The sequence below is a fragment of the Anabrus simplex genome, chromosome X (genome assembly GCF_040414725.1).
Source record: "Anabrus simplex isolate iqAnaSimp1 chromosome X, ASM4041472v1, whole genome shotgun sequence".
Lineage (NCBI taxonomy): Eukaryota > Metazoa > Arthropoda > Insecta > Orthoptera > Tettigoniidae > Anabrus > Anabrus simplex.
The window spans coordinates 183,165,358-183,186,556 of NC_090279.1; the positions used below are offsets into that span (position 1 = coordinate 183,165,358).

General features: G+C 40.3%; 1 protein-coding gene across 1 annotated transcript in view; it reads left to right on the forward strand.

Annotated features, from left to right (window-relative positions):
* LOC136885929 (farnesol dehydrogenase) overlaps positions 1–21,199 on the forward strand; it is a 71,779-nt gene that overhangs the window by 18,382 nt on the left and 32,198 nt on the right. The window contains exon 2 of the mRNA XM_067158628.2: positions 7,690–7,897. Within this exon, the coding sequence (XP_067014729.1) occupies positions 7,690–7,897 (208 nt within the window). The remainder of the gene's footprint in view (positions 1–7,689; positions 7,898–21,199) is intronic.

Genomic DNA, 21,199 nt, shown 5'->3' on the forward strand with positions numbered 1-21,199 from the left:
ATAACGCACGGGGAAAAGACTCTCCTCTTTTCTTTCTTTCATAATACAATGTAAAGTAATTATAATATTCCTTAATCACGAATAATTATAGGTGTCTAAGAGGTGCTGTGCTCACTCCTTGTAGGTCCTTAAGAGCAACACTGTTTTCTTAACATGTAATAGTTGTATCTGTCGGAGTAGGACTGACTGACTGACTGACTGAGGACTGACGCGAAAAAATATAGCGCGAAGACTGGCGTATGGGTGTATTTGACCCGGATTTTAAAAATCTATTTTTAGCCATCAGGCACTACGTACGAAATTGATTTGCACCTGGACTGTTCTAATGAACTATTCTAAATCGTTTATTGTGATTTTGAAACATGTATTCAATAAAACATGCAAAATAATTTCATGAATTGTAAAATAGGCTATAATATTGGCAGGGAAGTATTTATCGTCAATGTCCGTCACTTACGATCAACAATTCAAAGAAATATTCACATTAATATATAGCACAAGTCTCAATAAACGTTTCCAATCACTCGCAAATCGTTACCAGTATTTTTCAAGAATTCATGGCTGTCCAAAATGTGCCCTTCTGTTCATGCTGGCTGGTAGCGATACCCGTACATTGGAGACACATGGGAGTGGTGTGTTGACTTCAAATCATTATTCCCCAATTGTTGCACTCAGTTTTCGTCTTCCTGTCAGCACTGGAAGGACAATACCCGCATCTTGTTCGGCCTTTCTTAGCTGGAGGTCCAGTCATCGGAGTTTCAATTCCTACATATCCAGCTATGTTCGACCTGAGTGAACGAAGAAATTTCTCCATTACGGCTGGGCTTTTCCTGTCTTCGTGGACCATTTCCTGAGACAGTTGCTTGAGAAAAGCAAGTCTAACTACCTTATCAGGTCCATTTGATTGGTAGACAATGAGAATATTTATGCCAGCTACATTCAGCATGGCATAAAATACCGTTAGTGGCCTGCGGTTACTCACACGTACAACGTTGTACGTTGCACAATGCTCGTCAACAACATTAACGCTGGACTTTGTGCAGTTGTAAAATTTATGCATCTCCGGCTTCTGTTTGTCACCAGTCTCTCCTTCAATGGCTGCCTCATGCTGCATTGCTGATAGGAGCAGCACGGTCTTTCATTTCCTCGGAACATGTGATACCAGAGTCACTTGATTATCAAATGCAAATGTATTTGAATCCTGTGGTTTGTGGTGTGTTGTACAAAACTAAGAGGAATTACTTTTCTATTCTTACATATCGTTTCGACTAAAGCAAGCCGATAATTGTTCAGCAAATATTTTGCTAAGCTCACTTTCTGACACAGTCATTTTCACTTTCCTGTCCACCGATTCCTTCCTCCTCTTCATCTTCTTTAAATACTTCATCAATTAGTCGTTTTGAACGTTCTTGTTCCTTATTCCAATCCATCGACATAGCTATCAAGATAAGCACTGATTTGACAGAAAAGTCACGCGAGGACTGGCGCCTTGGGTAAATCTGACCCGCCAGAGAGTAACATACCAATAACTCGGGTGATAACAAAGCTATCACATGTGAACTTTCTCAGTATTTAGTCAAAGGTCAGGAAGGAAGGTACTGAAGGCGACGGGAAACGAGGGGTGACCAAATCAGAATTATAGGCTAATGTTTAAGTCTCGGGTCAAAAACACCCATGCGCCAGTCCTCGCGGGTTAAGCAACCTGTAATTAACCTAATTGTTTCATTGAGAGGCGTACCTACCTGTCTGGCATTAATGATCTGTACCAGACTGGGGAAGCATATTCAGTAGCAGAAAAACACAGTGCCATTGAAGTTCGGATTGTTTGAGGACATAGTGAAAGCTGGCTGGTGTGGAAGTCCCTGAACAGGCTACGATCAGGAGTGGGAAGATCCAGGGATAACTTGAAGACAATGGGGGGTTCCGCACACGTGATACAAGATGTGAGTGTGGACGAGAACAAACCACGAGTCACATGCTTCGGTGCCCTCTGTGTCAAACGTGCACAGAGGATGATCTACTAGCCACTCCGAGTGTACTGGATATTGCTAAATACTGGACATGTTATGTTTTGTGTACTACGAACTGAATAGTACATTAACTGTAAATTTGTATGTTTTCGATTAGAGTATAATAATAATAATAATAATAATAATAATAATAATAATAATAATAATAATAATAATAATAATAATAATAATAATAATATCCACCAAACCAGGAAGAAATTCAGAGCCACATTAAACGACTAAAGAACAGAACCTCGGGAAGAGACGGGATTGTTGCAGAATTCCTTAAGAATCTTGGTCCAAATTCACTCAGAACTTACAGAAATCATACAGAAAATTTGGAAAAACGAAAAACTCCCAGAAGACTGGAAATGTGCCTTAATTCACCCATTTCACAAAAAAGGAGACAAAACTGATGTGAACAACTATAGGGGAATTTTCTCTGCATGCCTGTTGAAAAGAATACAAGAACAACTAGAGCATAAGATTGGTGAATATCAAGCTGGGTTCCGCCCTCACAGATCATGCACTGAACAGATCTTCAACCTCAGAACCGCTCTAAAATTCAGGGCCCTCAGAAACCTTCCAATCATCTGTACCTTCGTAGATTTCAAGAAGGCTTATGGTTCAATTGATCGTCAATCTCTGTTCAACATCCTGAAAGAACAGGGACTAGACTCCAAAACGCTAAACTTGACCAAACAGACCCTCACTGACACGAAGTCAAGAGTGAAATTCATGGGAGAAATCTCAGACGAATTCCTGATAAAAACTGGTGTCCGGCAAGGAGATGGACTGTCACCCTTCCTCTTCAACCTCGTCCTAGTTAAGGTGATGAGGGAATGGGAAAAAGAACTGAAAGCACAAAATAGCTGGAACCCAGTAAACATCGGGACACGAAAAAAGCTTGAAATTCCATGCTTAGCCTTCGCGGATGACTTGGCCCATTTGTCCAGCGATGAAGTCACAGCAATAAAGCAAGTTGAAATTCTCCAAGAATGTGCCAGAAAGGTCGGACTTCATATCTCCTTCCAGAAAACTGAATTTTTCTGTGCAAAACTAGACATCCATAGTCTCAATACAAAATACGGAAAAATCAACAGTCCCTCACTTCAAATACCTGGGCGAAATTCTTTTTTTTTTTTTTTTTTTTTGCTAGGGGCTTTACGTCGCACCGACACAGATAGGTCTTACGGCGACGATGGGATAGGAAAGACCTAGGAGTTGGAAGGAATCGGCCGTGGCCTTAATTAAGGTACAGCCCCAGCATTTGCCTGGTGTGAAAATGGGAAACCACGGAAAACCATCTTCAGGGCTGCCGATAGTGGGATTCGAACCTACTATCTCCCGGATGCAAGCTCACAGCCGCGCGCCTCTACGCGCACGGCCAACTCGCCCGGTAGGGGGCGAAATTCTCGAACCAACCGGACAAGAGAAAATAGCCCAAAACAACCGTGTCCAAAAACTCAGAAGAGCTTATGGAAGAACAAGAGAAATCTACAACAAAAAATGTATGTCTCTGCACGTTAAGATTAAACATTACAATACTGTAATCAAACCTGAGGCTTTATGTGCAGGGGAAACTCTAACGCTTTATAGAAAGGGCGAGCTGGAAAATATCCTAAAAGAGCGAAAAATCATGAGGAAAATTTTAGGACCAAGACACACGGGAGAAGGGTACCGCCTCCAAACCCGGAAATCCACAGAAAAATTATCTAATATTGCGGCAGACCTCAGGAAAAGAAGGCTGAAATTTTATGGACATGTTAAGAGGCTTCCAGAAAATAGACTAACCCACCAAGTTCTTGAAAGAGTTGATAAACTGAAGAATTTCCCTTGGATACAACAAACAATGATGGACATGAAGAACGCACAAATTCAACCTGAAGACATTTTGAATCGAAATATATATATAGAAAGAAAATTGACAAGTGGGAAGTTACTCCAGAGAATGAAGTACCAAAAAGAGCAGGTACCAAGTGGACGAAAGAACGGAAGAGGATCTTTAGTCAACAGATGAAAGCGTCCTGGATCCTCCGCAAACGAAATCATAAGGCTTCGTGTGTTCCAATAGGGACCATTCACGTATAATAATAATAATAATAATAATAATAATAATAATAATAATAATAATAATAATAATACCGAACTCGATAGCTGCAGTGCGGCCAGTATCCGATATTCGGGATATAGTGGGTTCGAACCCCACTGTGCGCAGCCCTGAAGATGGTTTCTCGTGTTTTTCCATTTTCACACCAGGCAAATGCTGGGGCTGTACCTTAAGGGGCAGTTTCCTCCACTCCTAGGCCTTTCGTATCCCACCGTCGCCATAAGACCTATCTGTGTCGGTGCGGCGTAAAGCAAATTGTAAAAATAAGAAAGTAAAACCCTTCGTTTCATTCTGATCGAGAAATAAATCCTCGTCTGTTGTAGTTCCATGGATGCTTCTCCTGAGTTATTTCACAAGCTTTGTCAATGCCACGATTAAAAAATAGTCATTCCTTTCATCCAAAGCGAATGAAAAGCACTCTAGTGATTGATTTTTCGCGCAGTTGTGTTCTCGTTATTGCGCTCCGCGATAAGCTGACCGAATTTGAGTAGTTTCTCTTCAGGACGTATTTCTTACGTTACAGGAAATATACAGTTCTTCACAAACTCGTCAGAAAATGGTCTCCCTTTCGCGGCTAAAATAAATTTGCAGTTGCAAATATAACTAGCGCGGACTGGAGCTATATTTTCCTCGATCTGTTTTGTGAACATTTTGTTTTTGAGCGGTGAGACCTTTCATTAAATTTGAAATCTTTTCCTTCCGTAATATTCCATCGTATTATATAGTAATACGGATCTGTGTTTGAAATCGTAATGCCACCCGATATTGTTTTTATTTTTTATTTTATTTTTATTAAACTGAAATATTTTTCTTGCATATCAGACACTGTTCTCAATATAAAAACACGGACTCACTGTCCAGGTTTATAGGTTTGGAAAGGGCCATTTTCGTTGACAAAAGAAATTATTACCGACGAGTTTAAATATCAGTAGTTCGTAAGAATTTTGGTTCACAATTAAGCAATAAACCACAATGAACCACCCGAAGCACTTTCCGGTGTAAACTGACCATTTCCTGTGAATGTCCCAAGATAACTGTACCTGTATAATCTCCCGGGAAGTCAATTCCAAGGACCGAATGCAGAAAGTATATATATATTTTCTACCTGCTTTTTAAGGTGGGATTGATCCCTACACTCCAGTAACAAACATCACATCAAGAAGAAAACTAGGAATAATTCACAGATTTTTCTTAATCCTTTTTTTCTCCTTCCTCCGTAAATTACAACGTTCTTAACTGGATTTTTCTGGGTCCACGATAAATCAAAACTTAAGCACACTATTGAAACTCGGTCAGGGGGCCGCATAAAATGCCTTTGCCGTATGTTGAGATCCCTGGTATAGAGTAATAATTTAAACGATTGTGAGGGACTGCAAGATAACCTCAATCGTCGCCATAAGACCTATCTGTGTCGGTGCGACGTAAAGCCCCTAGCAAAAAAAAAAAAAAAAAGATAACCTCGAAGGTGGTGGTGGTGGTGGTGGTGGTGGTGGTGGTGGTTGTGGTGGTCGTGATTGGAGAGGAAGTAAAACTAGGCAACCATCCTCTGTTAACACTAATCAGAGAGAAAAATTGAAGTGGTCCGACACTTCAAAAAACATGTGCCAGAGAAAGACGTGTCCATGAAGGGTGTGAAATTGAGACTCCCTGGGCCTCGAATGCTCTAACACCGTCGGGGTCGGGAAAAACCTAGTTGACCAAGGGAGGTCTGATAGGATAGCTGAAAGTAAGGAGCCTGGCACAAGTGGAAGTAATGTCAGGACTCGGCTAAAGGGCCCTGTGGTAGCCACTCCATGCTCCCATGCTGAGCCTCTGGGGCCCCTTTCAGTTGCCACTTAAGACAGGCAGAGGATACTGTGGGGTGTTATTCTACTGCCCTCACCCACACGGGGAGGCCATGATGGAGACATTTTTATGATCATTTGATTTTTGCAAGGAGAAAAGTGGTTTCTTTTTTGTTTAACACGTTGGGTGCCACGTGCCGCCATATGGCGTCACGGTGGTCTTCAAATTTGAGATGGCGTGAAGCCATATGGCGGCACACCGTTCTTGAAATCCATTTGGCGGCACAGTTGAGTTTCAGGCGATGCACCATAGATAATCAGCTGTGACATCTATGCGCGTAAGATTGGTACTACGTGAAAGGGCGAACTTCAGGGTCTATTCCACCTACGTATTTTTACTCTATGCCACCATGTGGCGCCACAGTATTCTTCCGAAGCCACTGACTGGCCAGTGGTCATTGTCACAGGTGAAAGCGCGCCATGCATTGTTTATTCCTCGTTTACGTACGTATTATCACTCAGTTTATATAGTTGTGCAAAAATATAACAAATGGAAGATAGTGGTAATAATCTTACGAGGGAACACATACATGTGTTACACTCGGATTCGGTTGAAATTTGGTAGGAATATTCGTGGGAGGCAGTAGAATGCCAAGGTGAAAACTGCATGTACCCAGCGCAAGTTTAAACGCCAAAATTGAACAAATAAATAGTCAGAAAATTAGAAGTGCCGCGGGAGTATCGGGGTGTGGCGGAGAGGTAGGGAGGAGCGAAGCAGCGGACGTGAACCAACCGGGCTGCGTCGAGCTGCGCTAGCAGCCAGGTAGCGTATAGTTAGCGCGCTCCCCTTAACTTCCCGATTAGATGGGCAACACGTAAATATGAAAATGGCACATGAAACAAGTGTACAAAGGACGATGTTAGAACAACGATGCCAATAAGGTTTGAAAAATTACGAGTAACAAGAACTCGGGCGTGCCGAGACGCATATTTTCATTGTTTAGAGTTATCAGAAAACTGTTCACAACAATATGTAATGTAATATAAGTACTTGTTTTGCATTTTACTAGGTTTTCATAAATATTGCGTTAATTTGAATTAGCAAATAAATGTCCCGTATTTGAAATTCGTATTACACATTCCATGACAAAAAATTCCTTGACGCCATATGGCGTCACGCTATATTTTATCTTTCCTAAAAAAAATTGATGTGACACCATATGGCGTCACACATGACCATGGTATGGTGAGATAAAATTTACTTAGTACATCATATAAATAAATCCCAAGATTATATAAACGGACTACAACATGTACAATTGCTTTGGCACCAGCGGAATGCAATTCAAAAACATGCCTGGCACCAGTGGAATAGTGTGCTACAATCGGCTCGGCACTCAACGTGTTAAAACAGTTTCTTTGTTGTTTACTGAATAACTTAGTTACATATTCTCTCAAATGCATTGCAGTCCAACAGAAACGTAAAAATTTGGGAATGATTGTCATAAGATTTCTTCTTTAGGAGAGAAGGTTTTACTAGAAATATCCATTGATTAATACTATGTCACCATACTGATACCTAACACACACAATGCTCAACAAATGTAGGAGTGCAGCAACGATAGCTAATAACATGCCCTCAACAAAAACTCCACTCTTAAACTTTCCGCTAACCATGCTCACTCCCTATCCCCCGCTACTTGGGAACAATCCACCTACTAGGCAGCACCAACTCTCCGTGTGTCTTATCGGTGGAAAGAAGTTAAGAGTATGATTCTCTTTTCAGGAAGCGGTGACCAGTGCGAGGAACGAAGCAAAAAGCCGAGGCAGATATCATGAAACCAAAGCGACGCCTGGGAAACTGTACCCAAAGAAATGTGATGTCGCTAAGGAAGAAGATATTTTGGATCTGTTTAAATGGATAAAGGAAACTCTTGGTGGCGTTGATATCCTGGTCAACAACGCTGGGGTTGGAAGAGATACTGGTATAACAGGTAACCGTTATTTAATTATGCTGTATTTCCAAGCAGGATGTAACTACACTGAGGTGTCCTCGATGTGTAATGTCACAAGTCGGTCGCCAGAAATATCTTGGTGTCCACAAAGAGCCTGTTTTACTGTGAAAGTGAAGGAACTAATGATCCTGTTTATAGTTTTATCATGTATTTCAGCCTGCATTTTCATGTTTGATAGCTGGGAGAACACAAAGGATAGTCTGCCTGATCACTATTGTTCGTTGAGCACCACCTGGGGGTCACGTAGGGCAATTTAAGGTTATACCTACGTAAGTGAGCAACAAACTACTACCTATTCATGGTGATGTTGTCAGTCTACATGTGAAACGATTACATACAGGATATCCACCTATCAGCATAGCGCAGAACCTTGTAGCTAATAAATTCAGCCTGGCTGAGAGATGGTCTCATGACTTGAAATTGTTTGCCCCTCCAGAGAGTTCAGAAATGCCCTGCATAACTGAGAAGGTACCACTTTTCATTCAACCTAGAAAGATCTGGTCGAACAAATCGCTGTAGACGTTGGGGGGGGGGGGGTGTCTCCTGTAAAAGTGGAGGAAAAGACCTTCACCATGTTACAGGTGTAGTGCTGTAAGACACTGTTAGGCACTTTGTTCAAGAATGCCCACAAACATCTTACAGTGGTGAATTAAGAGACTTCTTCCTAGGGACACCACAGGCACTTCAAACCATTTGTAATCTTGATGTAGAATTATCATTTTCATGTATGGCATACAGTAAATAAAAATAAATTTCAGCCTTTCCAAAAACAATTTCTGTTAAAAACTTTTTAACAACAAAATTGGCACATATGGTGAAAATTTTGTATTTTGATGCACACCAGAGTTCACTTATGTTTAGAAATGGCATTTTCCTACATAAACCCAGTTTCTTATTTCAAAAGACAGGGCAGTTATAATCCAGGTATCTCAGACTGGTTCAGAAATGTTGAAAATGGAATGGTTTTAAAATGAGCTTTTATCCTATTCACCGCACAGTTGCTCAGTTCATCATGACTAATATTTTAGCTGTGTGTAGTTTTTTATTTAATTTTTCATATACCACTGCTTTTAAGCCCAGGTGGCAGTTTAAGAAGTAAATTCAAATGTTACAGTGGTGTCTGAAATATGCTACTTGCTATATAATTTTACAGAATCATTCTGTGTCTATGTTGTGATTAATATTAAACTAACACAACAAGACATGAATTAAACATAAAATTCTTTCTTTGAATTTTATTGCAAAACGGCTCATTTTAAAAATCCTATAATAGTAATGAATCTAACCCCACAGTCTAGGGGAAAATGGAAAATGTAGGCATTTCATAGGGTGGAATATGGGAGACTACTGGCAAAAATGAGTGCAAATGGACTAGACAAGAGTGACTGAATGGGTTGCTATATTTCTAGAAAATAGAACTCAAGAGTAAGCAGAGCTTTATCTGACCCTCTAATAATTAAGAGGGGATTTCTTCATGGCAGTATTATTGGACGTTTTATATATATATATATATATATATATATATATATATATATATATATGAGTAAAGTGGAATCAGAGATAGGGCTTTTTGCAGATGTTATTCTATATAGAGTAATAAATAAGTTAAAAGATTGTGAGCAACTGCAAAATGACCTCAATGTTGAGATGGACAGTAGGCAATGGTTAAGTCAGGTTGTGAGTTTCACAAACAGGAAAAGTCCTCTCAGTTTTATACTGTATTGATAGGGTGAAAATTCCATTTGGGGCTCATTGTAAGTACCTAGGTGTTAATATAAGGAAAGATCTTCAGTGAGGTAATCACATAAATGGCATTGTAAATAAAGGGTACAGATCTCTGCACATTGTTATGAGGGTATTCAGGGGGGGTTGTGGTAAGGATGTACAGGAGAGATCATATGTCTCTGGTAAGATCGCCCTACTAGAGTATGATTCGTTCCAGTGTATGGGACCCTCACCAGGTTTACTTAATTCAAGAACTGGGAAAAGCAGCTCAATTTGTTCTGGGTGATTTCAGACAAAAATAACATTACAAAAATGTTGTAAATTTTGGGCTGGAAAGACTTGGGAGAAAGAGGACGAGCTGCTCCAGTAAGTGATATGTAATACCTGTATACCGTAAAAGTAGTTAGTGGGACGTAAAGCTATTATTATTATTATTATTATTATTATTATTATTATTATTATTATTATTATTATTATTATTATTATTATTATTATTATTATTATTAATACCTGTATAGTTGGTCTGTTCAAGTTGTCAGTAGAGAGATGGCGTGGAAGGACAGCAGTTGACGAAAGTTTGAGTGGTGTCGAAAAATCACAATATGAAGAAGGAATTCAAGAGGACAAATTGGGGCAAATATTCTTTTATAGGAAGGGGAGTTAGGGATTGGAATAACTTACCAAAGGAGATGTTCAATAAATGTCCAATTTCTTTGCAATCATTTAAGAAAAAGCTAGGGAAACAGATAGGGAATCTGCCACCTGGGCAACTGCCCTAAATGCAGATCAGGATTGATTGATTGATTGAATGTCTGCCTCTCGCCTCAGAGGCTCCAGTTTAAATAACTGGCTAGATCAGGGATTTTTACCTGGATCTGAGGGCTGGTTTGATGTCCACTCAGCCTAAGTGACTAGAATTGAGCAGCTATCTGACAAGATAGCAGCCCCCATCTAGAAAGCCAAAAATAATGGCAGAGGGGAGTCGTCGTGCTGACCATACGACACCTTGTAATCTGCAGGCCTTCGGACTGAGTAGTGGTCGCTTGGTTGACCATGGCCATTTGGGGCTATTGCACAGTGGTTTAAAAAAAAGAAAGTACTGAGCTCGATAGCTGCAGTCACTTATGTGCGGCCAATATCCAGTATTCGCAAGATAGTAGGTTCGAACCCCACTGTTGGCAGCCCTGAAAATGGTTTTCCGTGGTTTCCCATTTTCACACCAGGCTGTACCTTAATGCCATGGCCGCTTCCTTCCCACTCCTAGCCCTTTCCTGTCCCATAGTCGCCGTAAGACCTATCTGTGTCGGTGCGACGTAAAACTAGCAAAAAAGTTGTAAAAATATAAAAAATACTAATGATAGTACTGAGGGTAAAATGAGATTTACAATGGGGAAGGTGCAAGGGGTGGCTTAAACATACCACTACTTTCCTTCTTGCCAGATTGAATGGCTCAGACACTGTTAAGGCGCTGACCTGACTTGGCAGGTTCGATCCTGCTTTAGATTAGTGGTATTTGAAGGTGCACAAATACGTCTGCCTCTTGCCAGTAGATTTGCAGACACGTAGAAAAACTCCTCGAGGACAGAATTTTGGCAACTCCGAATACTTCAAAAACTATCAGAAGTAGTTAGTGGGGCTTTACTTCTCAGCAGTGTCAGGGAACAAGATTACCAAAGGAGGCTACAGTGTGCTACTGAATCTTCCAGGTAGATCTGCCAACATAAACTCTACTTAGTTGTCATGATAACCAAATGTAAACATGCAAATATCCATCATGGCTTTGGAAGGAGCTTCATTCTGCAGGCCAAAGGCAAGAAGGAAGTTCTAAAAATACATCCTTGTACATACACTTCCTATTAGTATCCCCACCAGTCTTAGAGATTCCAAGTGAACATAGTGCAGAAAGAAAAACACAAAGCTGGAACATACTTCCAATACAGATATTGGACAGAGGAATTAAAGGTTTCAAAATTAAGTGGAACAAAATGTATTTAAATATTTATAAATAGGTGAAGCAGCATCTCATTAGCTTGACCCCAGTGGATGCTGCTAACTTTAAGGCCATTGTTACTGTACCGGGCGGTACACCTCCACGCCGCTAATTCAAACCTTGCGCCAGTTGAAACTCCTCTGCTGGAGGAAGTCTGAACTTTATCTACTGTGTTAATTTTCAAGTTTATCAGAAGATGTCACTACTTGGAAATTTTGAAGTTTCTGAACTGGGTCGTTTTCGATGTATTTTTGTTTTGCCTGTAGTAAGAAGTGTGAACGTTCTCTTCTAGAGGACACTACGGAAGAACTACAATTGTGCACCCTGGTGCGAAGTGAAAGAACTGTTTCTGGAGAAAATTTGAATTCATAAGTTTGTTTGTTAAATTTCTTGCAGTCATGTTTTAAGTTGGCAATATTAACCCTTTCTTTCCCCTTGTTTTGAATTTAGCCAATCCCGAATTTCTCGAATTAATTTTCCACCAATTGTGTTTCTTCTTCATCTTGTGTAGGGGTTTTCTTGGTTAACCAATAAAATTCTTGTGGGAGGGTGTTCTCATTCCTGAAACGCCTCGAACTTTCCGCGAGAGTATATAAACTGCTGATTTTAGGGTCTCTGCGCCACTTCAGTAACATCTTTCAGTGTGTAAAGTACGTAGCAGGGGGCGGGAAGCGCCTCTTTCTTCGGGCAGCAGTACATCCACAAGGTAATGGCCGTTTAATAACTTCTCTTTTTGCTAGCTCAGCAGTTTAGCTCTCGGGGCAGGTCCGAAGCCTTTTACCATGTAACTTCCCTTAAAATGTAAAAACACTTGGTATCTATTCTATCTTTTTAAACTACAAATCGGGATAGAGAGTGCTTAACCCTCTCGAGCTCCCACTCATATTGCATTGAGGTGAACTTATTTTCACAACCTTTCTTCCTTAACGTAATGTAAATTGTTCCTTCTATAAGTCACCTCATTAGTATGGGATTAGCCCTTGCATTAGTGGCCTAGAGCCAGATTAGGTTTTAAACAAAATGTATTAGGAGTGCAAGATCGCCTCCTCAAATTGGTATTTTAGAGGCCAGTTAATTAACCTGTTTCTTTACTTAATAGGCCTCAGTAGGTCGGGTATTTTTACCCCTGTGTATAGGTCCATGGAGGACAGCTTGAACGTGGAGTTTGGTGTGGCCTTTGATAGGCTTAAATTTTGAGAGCACGTTGCTCTTTCTTGAAAATTGTGTTTTCTGCGCGCCTCGAGGAGGCTTTACTGTGTAATTGGGAGCAAGTGCTCCTGGGCATGATTGGGGTCTTCTGCCCCTTTGTTGACTTGTGTATATCGTAAGGTTGGGCTTATAGCTCAAGAATTCGGTGTCTGGCTCTCGGAGCCCAAATCCTGTAATCACCGTTATTGTACCTTTTTCGAATTGTGTTTCGGCTACTGTGTACCTGTTCAATTTATTTCTTATTCTTGATTTTGAAAAGAAAATATAACCTTGTTAAATTTTACCTTAATTTTAATTTCGTAGTTTGAAACCCGTTCACCCCCGCACCTTCTTTCACCTCTGCTGTTCCACAGATACCTCGGAACAAGTGGTAGCAGAGCGTGGTTGAATGGGTCTCAATTTAGCCCCTTTTGACGGCTAAACCTTGCTTTGATTACAACTCTATTTTCTCAGTTGCTGGAATTTTTACTTTTTCCTTTTTCAAAATTGTTCTGTCATCATGCCCGGCCCTCGCTATGTTCTCCATCTTAACTATTTGCGCAAGGAGGAGTTGATCTATGAGTTAACTATTAGAAATGTGCAATCTGGAGGCACGGTTGCGGTAGATACGAATAAGCTTAGAGAGTCCCTTGATTTGCCCATTTCCATCCCCACTTTGGGAGAGAAAGAAACTGACGACTCTCTTTCCACGATCACTGACAATACTACTGAGCTAGCATCTGTAGTTAGTTTTTTTTAAGAAAATGATCCTTCTCCTAATCAAATTAAGCGTGTGCAAGCCAGGTTATTTCATTTTTCGAATAGAGTTAACGATCTGTTGTCTCTGAAGTTGAATGACGTTCAGAGGAAGGAAGCTAGTATGGTTCTTGAAAATCTTTCTGAATTGTCCAGTAAAGTTACCCAATTGTTAACTGGGGAAGTTCCTCCCAAAACTGATCAACCCACCACGGTGAATGTAGGTAGCGAGGAAGAGCCTCCTAAGGGAGAAGTCAATAGGAAAACCGTTGGAGCTCAAACAATCTCTGCCCCATTGGACAACGAGTCTGAACGCCGTACCTCGCTGAATAATGTACGTTCTGAATTAACGTCTTTGCCACTTAAACCTTTACCTACTATGTCACCTGGGTTCAGCAGCTTGCCTCATCCATTAGCAATGCTGCTCAGAGGTATCTCTAAGTTTTCTGTTAATACCACTAGTGAAGTAATTTCATTTTTAAGGTTTTTAGTTGAGTTCCAGGACCATGCTCTTGTTTTTTCTCTTTCTCCATGTCAGATTTTGCAAATCATCTATCCCTATGCAATTGGTATTCTCTCAGACAAAATAGTAAGAGCCATTGCCGAGCAATCATCTGTTGAAGACTTCCACGCCCACTTGCTAGCTAACTTCATCCCGGCTGGGGCAAAATCCTCACTTATTCAGAAGTACTATTATCGTGTACAGCGGTTGGATGAAAACTTGGCAGATTTCATCCAAGATATTAAGTTCTATACTAGGGTGTTTGCTCTTCACTTCCCTGAAGATCAGATTGTACAGGCTATTGTGGAAGGCATTTCACCATCCTATAGGTCATATTTATGTTTCGCGGCGTGCCCGCAAACCTTCTCTGAACTTGAAGCATTGGCCGTCTCAGCGGAAGGAGTTAGATACGCCGATTCCTTGCGTGTAGCGAAAGAACCCCCTCCTTCTTTTAGTAATCCTCGGCCTCCACCTCGCCGACCAGTCACACCCCGTAAATGTTATGCTTGCGGGTCGCCTGACCATCTTCGCAATAAATGTCGATTGGTCAAATCTAGTAGGGCAAATAATGGAGCTGGTTCATTACAAGGTTGTTTTAAATGTGGGGCTTTCTCACATATCGCCAAGAATTGCCCAAATTCGAATAGCACCGCCTCCTGCTCAACTTCTGGTACAAATTCCGCCAATGCCAATAATAAAAAGTGACTAGTGGCTTCGGCTGAGTCGACTAATCCATCTTCCCGAGGCTCAGCCCCTGGTAAACAGGTCGAAAATTCAGTCCTCAAATTCATCTTTTGAATGCCCCAAAGAATGTCGTAGGATTGCGGCGGATACCCCCGCACCCGTACCTTTTCTCAAAATTGAGTTAAATAATGAGCCTATAACAGCCCTTTTAGATTCAGGCAGTGTTTGTTCTATTATTTCGGCTGAATGGTATTCAAAATTGAAATCTGTTTGTAAGCTTCCTGACTATTGTTTGTCTGCGATCCAATATGTTTCGGCTAATTCATCTCCATTAGAAATTCTAGGTTCTTTACATGTCAAAATTCGTATTTTTAAATGTACATGGAAAATCAAATTGTTTGTGGCTAAGCACTTGTCTTGCCCCATTATATTGGGAGCTGACTTCATTTCTCACACTGGTCTTGTGCTCGATCTTCAGAGTAAGTCGTCCACCTTCAAATTTACTTCTAATTGTAAAATCCCCTTGTTAAAGTGTAATTCTGAGTAGGGATAAAAAGGGGATTCTGGGCCAGGGGCTAATGCGCAAGATGGCCGCTATACATGGGCTCTTATGGGACTAACTCCTGGGACCTGCGCTAGGGGCTACTGCGCAAGATGGCGGCTATACATAGGCTCTTCTATAGAAAGATGGTTGCTGAACATTGGTTATATGAGGCTAAATTTTAGGAGTTGGACCAGAATCTAATGGTGATACATTGTTCTTATAGACCTAACTCTACAGAGCTGCCTTAGGAGCTCACATTGTTAACTTATGACCTATTAGTTTGATCAGCCTGACATTCGAGAACTGAGGTAAGGGCTACTATGCAAGACGACTGCTATACTCTATTCGTATAGACCTTAACTAGAGGGCTGCCTCAGGCAGGGGCACACAACATGTAGTCTTGTTGCACGACAATGACCTATTAGTTTTACCAGTTTAGCTTTCTGCAACTACTATGCAAGATGGCTGCTACACTGTGTTCACATGGACTGAACTCTAGAAAGCTGCCTTATGGACTTACAACTTGTAACTTATGATCTATCAGTTTTATCACCTAACATTTGGGAACTGAGGCAGGGGCTACTAGGCAAAATAACTGCTGTACATTGTTTTCATTAGACTAACTTTAAGGAGCTAGGCTATCGCTCATCCTTCTCACCAGCTGTCCTTCATAACTTTAGTTTAGCACAGGAGCTGGTGGTGGTCCATGAGCTTTATGGCACTAACTTGGGGAGCTGTGCTAGGGCTTTTCAAGTATTGGGCTAATGAGGGGTCGGTGTTTCATCCTTCTAATAGGATACCCTTCCAAACATCAGTCTAGAGCAGGGGCTCTTGCGTATACATAGGCTCTTATGGGACTAACACTGGGGGAATGAAAGCTGCACTAGGGCTCTCGAGGATGGATAATCGCTCAAAGCTAAAAGCGTAATTAGAATGATGAGATGTAGATAAACATAGGATGTTGTTATAACCTAACTTTGTAATCTGTTAGAAGTGATAAAGTTCATTCAGTGTAGGATTGCAAAATGCTGAACCGAAAAAAATTTGTGCTACATGCATGATAGGGAATAGAACCCAAGGGTCACATCTTATCAGACGGGCAAAAGGATGAAAGGACTCTTCTTCCTCGTCCTCACCGAGACTTCCTCCTCCTCCTAGGGCTAAACGGCTAATGGGCTAAAGGGCTCAAGGGCTAAAGGGCTAAAGTGAAAAATGTCTTAAGGGCTAAAGGGCAAAAAGGGCTCACAATTTTTGTAATATTTAAGGTGCCTCTCCTCTCTTTATCCGGGCTTGAGACCGGCTCTACAGCTAGAGGCGGAGTTAACACCCTGAGGATATAGGGAAGGAAGTTTTTAAAAGTTTCTGCAACGTTATAGCTACTCGATCCACTATATGCTACAGAAGGATGGGTATGGTGGGGAAGCAGCTGTGGGAATGTATTCGATGTAGGAAGGTGTTTAGGGTGCTATGATGTACTGTAGACGGAGAGACACATTTTTTATTCTGCGTTAATAACATGATAATAGCGCGGCAGTAATTTCATTTTATGCAGTTTAATGAAGAGACCGCATAGTGACCATGAGCGCAAGTAGATATTTGATCAGATGCGATTACTCTTTTATCGTCGTGAGGTGACAGGGCTATCTTATTAATTTTAACTGATGATACATTGTGTTTTCGAGACATAATAATGTTCATAGGCTTTCTTGCAAGCGTGTTAGTTTTGAGACATTCTACATAGGTATCAAAAGTGATACAATTCTTGACGACACTCCTTTTAATACCCTTAATCTTTTTTACTTCTTCTCCATCGATCTTTAAGGCATACATTTTTGCACGAAGTCCTGCAAACCTTGTAATAATCTTGCTACTAGCCTCATCTTTAAATTTTCCTAACACGTTTTTGTTCTTTATCGAGTAGCATGGGTGATCAGGAGGATAGTTAGATGTATCAAGATGCTCTCTGAACTTCAGTTTATCTTGATATACGTCTTCGGTTTTTATTAAATGTATGAAAGAATCGGTATCCATGTACATAAGTTTCAGATTCTCTTTTCCGTAATAAGGAAGCAAGACGTCGTACTGATAGGAATACATTAGTGTTTTAGAGATGTCAAGCACACACATACCAATATAGATTGGTTTGTTGAATAAAAGTGTACGTTTTGCCATATGAAAAGCTGTTAGATTTGGACCATAGATAGTTCGGTCAATGAATGTAGGTTTTGCTATTAGTTTCTCAGCTAATTTACTATCTGTAACAAGTCTAATATCAATCCTCTTACGAATGTTCTCCATAGTTTTCCCAAACATAGCGTTATTGAATAATTTATACAAATCTTTCTCAAAATCATTTTTAGCTTCCTTACGTAGATTATTATTGAACTCAACATAGCCCTTAAGCCAACGTGACTGACGAAACCTTAACACACGATGAATTTTAGTTAGTTTCAGACCATGATTTAGAGCTTGCTTGAGCGCCATATAGTGAAGAACGTAGTGCTTCCTGTTCCCAAGGTGTGGTATTAGCTTCTTTAAGGATGCTTCTGTAGGTTGCATACACTCAGGAAGAAATGGTAAATCGTTGTGGAGTTCGTGAAGCTCAGATGGATAGTCAACATCTACTTCAAAAATGTAACCAAAGGGATCATCTTCTTCAAGTTTTTCTATTTCTATGCTGTTAGGAGAGATCCACTCGAAGCCTCCGTACGGAAGGGGATGACACATAGCCCAACCGTACTGGTTGTTTGCATCTTCGTAGGTGATAAATTGCGACGGTTTCTCAGGGTTGAACTCTGCCATGTATTTATTATTTGCCTCTGCATAGCGATGAGATACTTGACATATTCCTCCACGTATCCCTGACTCCACCATGAGGAGTTGATCATAGTTTTGTATCAACTCTAGTTCAATTCCTGTATAGAATAGCATAGCATCCCACGTAAGTCCAGGAGAAGTAAAATAGTGCGCGGGATCTACACTATGAGTTGTCAACGTTATATCTCTAAACGTTTCGAAAACGTCTGCGAGGAGGAGTACATCTGAGAGTAGATAGAGATCACTGTACTCTCCTAATGTTTTAATATCGAACTGCTTCCATACATCTCGAGCGTGCTGATAGTCTTCATCAGAGATCTTGGCTTGGTTTAACTTACTGAAGAAGGCTTCTTTTGGGGGTAAACAGGTTTCACTTAATTTCTCCCACGAATCAACGTAATCATACGGAAAAACACCTTTCCTGGTCATTAAACATGAATTTTCTTCTCCAAAATACTTGGTTGTTTCAGGATATGATGTTAGATTCTTTACCAGTGATTCTAGGCTGAATGGCATGAACCTATATGTATCTATGAATCTCAATTTTATATCACCTACATACTTAGAAAATGAAATGTAATTTTCTTCTGAGTTAGGAATTACTTCAACTCTGTCTGTTGTACAACCTAACTGTTTCACAATAAAATGAGCATCATAGCCACTTAAATTATGAATCAATACTGGGATGTAGTTAGGAGTTTTACACTTCAAATTACAGCTGTTGTGTGCACTTCCACGATACTCTCCAGTGATATGACAATGATCGCGAACTTTCCCGTCTTTTTCAGTGAATTCTTTGTGGCAGAGGTAGCAGTTGACTGAAGATTGGAAGTCTTTTTCTTGTTCTTCTGTTAAGATCATTGGTTTATTTAGGTTGTATATACGGTTTATTTCGATGGCTATAGTTGTAAGACACTCTATAAACTTCTCTGCTGCGTTAGGACCACGGTATACAATAGGTTCTTTCGGTAGGTTAGTCTCTACATGCTCAACAGACGATGACGGCTTGACATAGAGAGCGAAGCTCATGGGACTATGGGTCTGGTATGCCATTGTATAGCTTACATTATCGCTAGGTGCACATGTTGAAAGCGAAGTTAGAATACTCTCAATATCTGCATAGATTACATAAAGTAAACGTAACAGTTTCTCTTCATTTTCAAACCTCAGCATAGGCTTTTTAGAAGGCATTTCAATCTTAGCAATATCATGCTGCAGACAGAATCTTCTATGCTCCTCTAACTTTTCTAATCCGCTCTTCTCATACTGGCTGTCAAAATGTGTAAAACAACGCTTACAAATATATATTTTCTCACGGTGTTTAGTAAGCTGAGACCTTACAAGCCTCTCAAAATCTTTAATAAATACATAATGACTACGGCCAGACTCATTGTTTAACAGAAGAAGATCACGGTGGTCAGGTAATTCTTCGTCAACTACTTTCAGTGGAAACAGTTTGTTATCTTCTTCTAGTCCAAACACATTGATAGACATGCTGTTTTTCTTCTCAAATTTAGATATTTCCGAAAGAGATGTAGGGAATGACACGCATGAAAAATCGTATTTATTCTCTAAATCTTTGTACTTACTAACACGGTGTCCTTTCGTTTCCATAAATTTTGCTAATATAGCATACATGAAGCATTTCTCGTCCTTAAAATTTTGAGGATTTATGCAGGCCTTTCTAGCTTCAATACAAGCAGGGAGTGGAATGTAGCTGTTTCCACGTAAGGGATTGTACTTATTTATCCTCAATCGGAGACCTTCAACAGCTAACAAGGTCCAGTTACTTCCTTTAAGTTGTGACTCTTCCAGTTCTGTTGTCAATTTTTTAAATTTGTTTTCAATAAATTTACTCAAATCTGTGTTAATATATACAGCAGCATTGCGTGTTTTAAACGCACGGTCCACAGTCTCTCCCGCATCATTGATAAACTGACACTCTGCCATGATGTTTACTTTCAACGATCTATGCATATTTAGCTCCTTGTTTATAACATTAATTATACGATCTTTGGCTTCGTTCAGGTAACAAGATAAATCTTTACATGTATCACACCGAATAAAATATGACTTCAGCCGTTTTTCAAACGATGTTTCGTACTCAACTATTCCACTATCATCAGGCACTGTAGAGAGCAGCTGAGTTTTGCATGGTTCAGTTGCTATTTTCTTAGAAGACGAACTTAATCCGCAAGCTTCTTCATGACGAAGCCCGTTATAAGAATTACTGAACTGGTTTCCGCACTTTCTACACTGGTGGAAATCTCCGCATGACAACTCATGACGCTTTTTATCATAGTTCCGGAGGAAACTCTTTCCGCATTTCCTACACACAAAACTAGGTACAAAACCATTGTTAGATGTTCCTGCAAGCGACTCCATGATGAGACGATTATCTGTAAAGAACAATATTATCACGTCAACAGTCTGCGATGAACTGAATATCCTACGGTAATGCATCTGCTTATATAATATTTTTAATTACCCATCATGCACTGCTTTTTTAATAGCTTGATCACGCGGCCTTTTTTTTTTAATTTTCTACATATTACTCCTCATACATTGCGTTTAGGTAAGAAATTACACATACTCATGTAATAAATCATAACATAACAAACCTTCTCACTTTTACAAGAATATTAAGCTCCAGAGGGTAGCGTTTCAGAATAGTATTAAACTAATCGTAAAATTATATAGTAACAGTAAAATTTTGAAAGTAAACATTTGCAAGCCAATCAGGACGTTAGAAGATAGAAAAACTGCCATTAACACCACTGCGAGGGTTGTAGCCCCGTCTGACCGAAGTGTAGCAAGTTCCTCTACACCCCTCTGTGAGGGTTCCAACATCGACCGATCAAAGCTCACATACCTTACAAAATGTACGTGGAAGACAAGCTCAACTAAAATTAACTACAATGCTGTACGTAAACTCTCATCGTTGACATACCAACGAGGTTTGCAAGCTCGGATGACGAGTATGTCTCAGAGGTCTACTCTCCCTTCGTAAAGGGCACCGCGCAATATCGTTAAGTTTAGAGGAGCAAGCATATATTATGTATAACAATTTTTTAA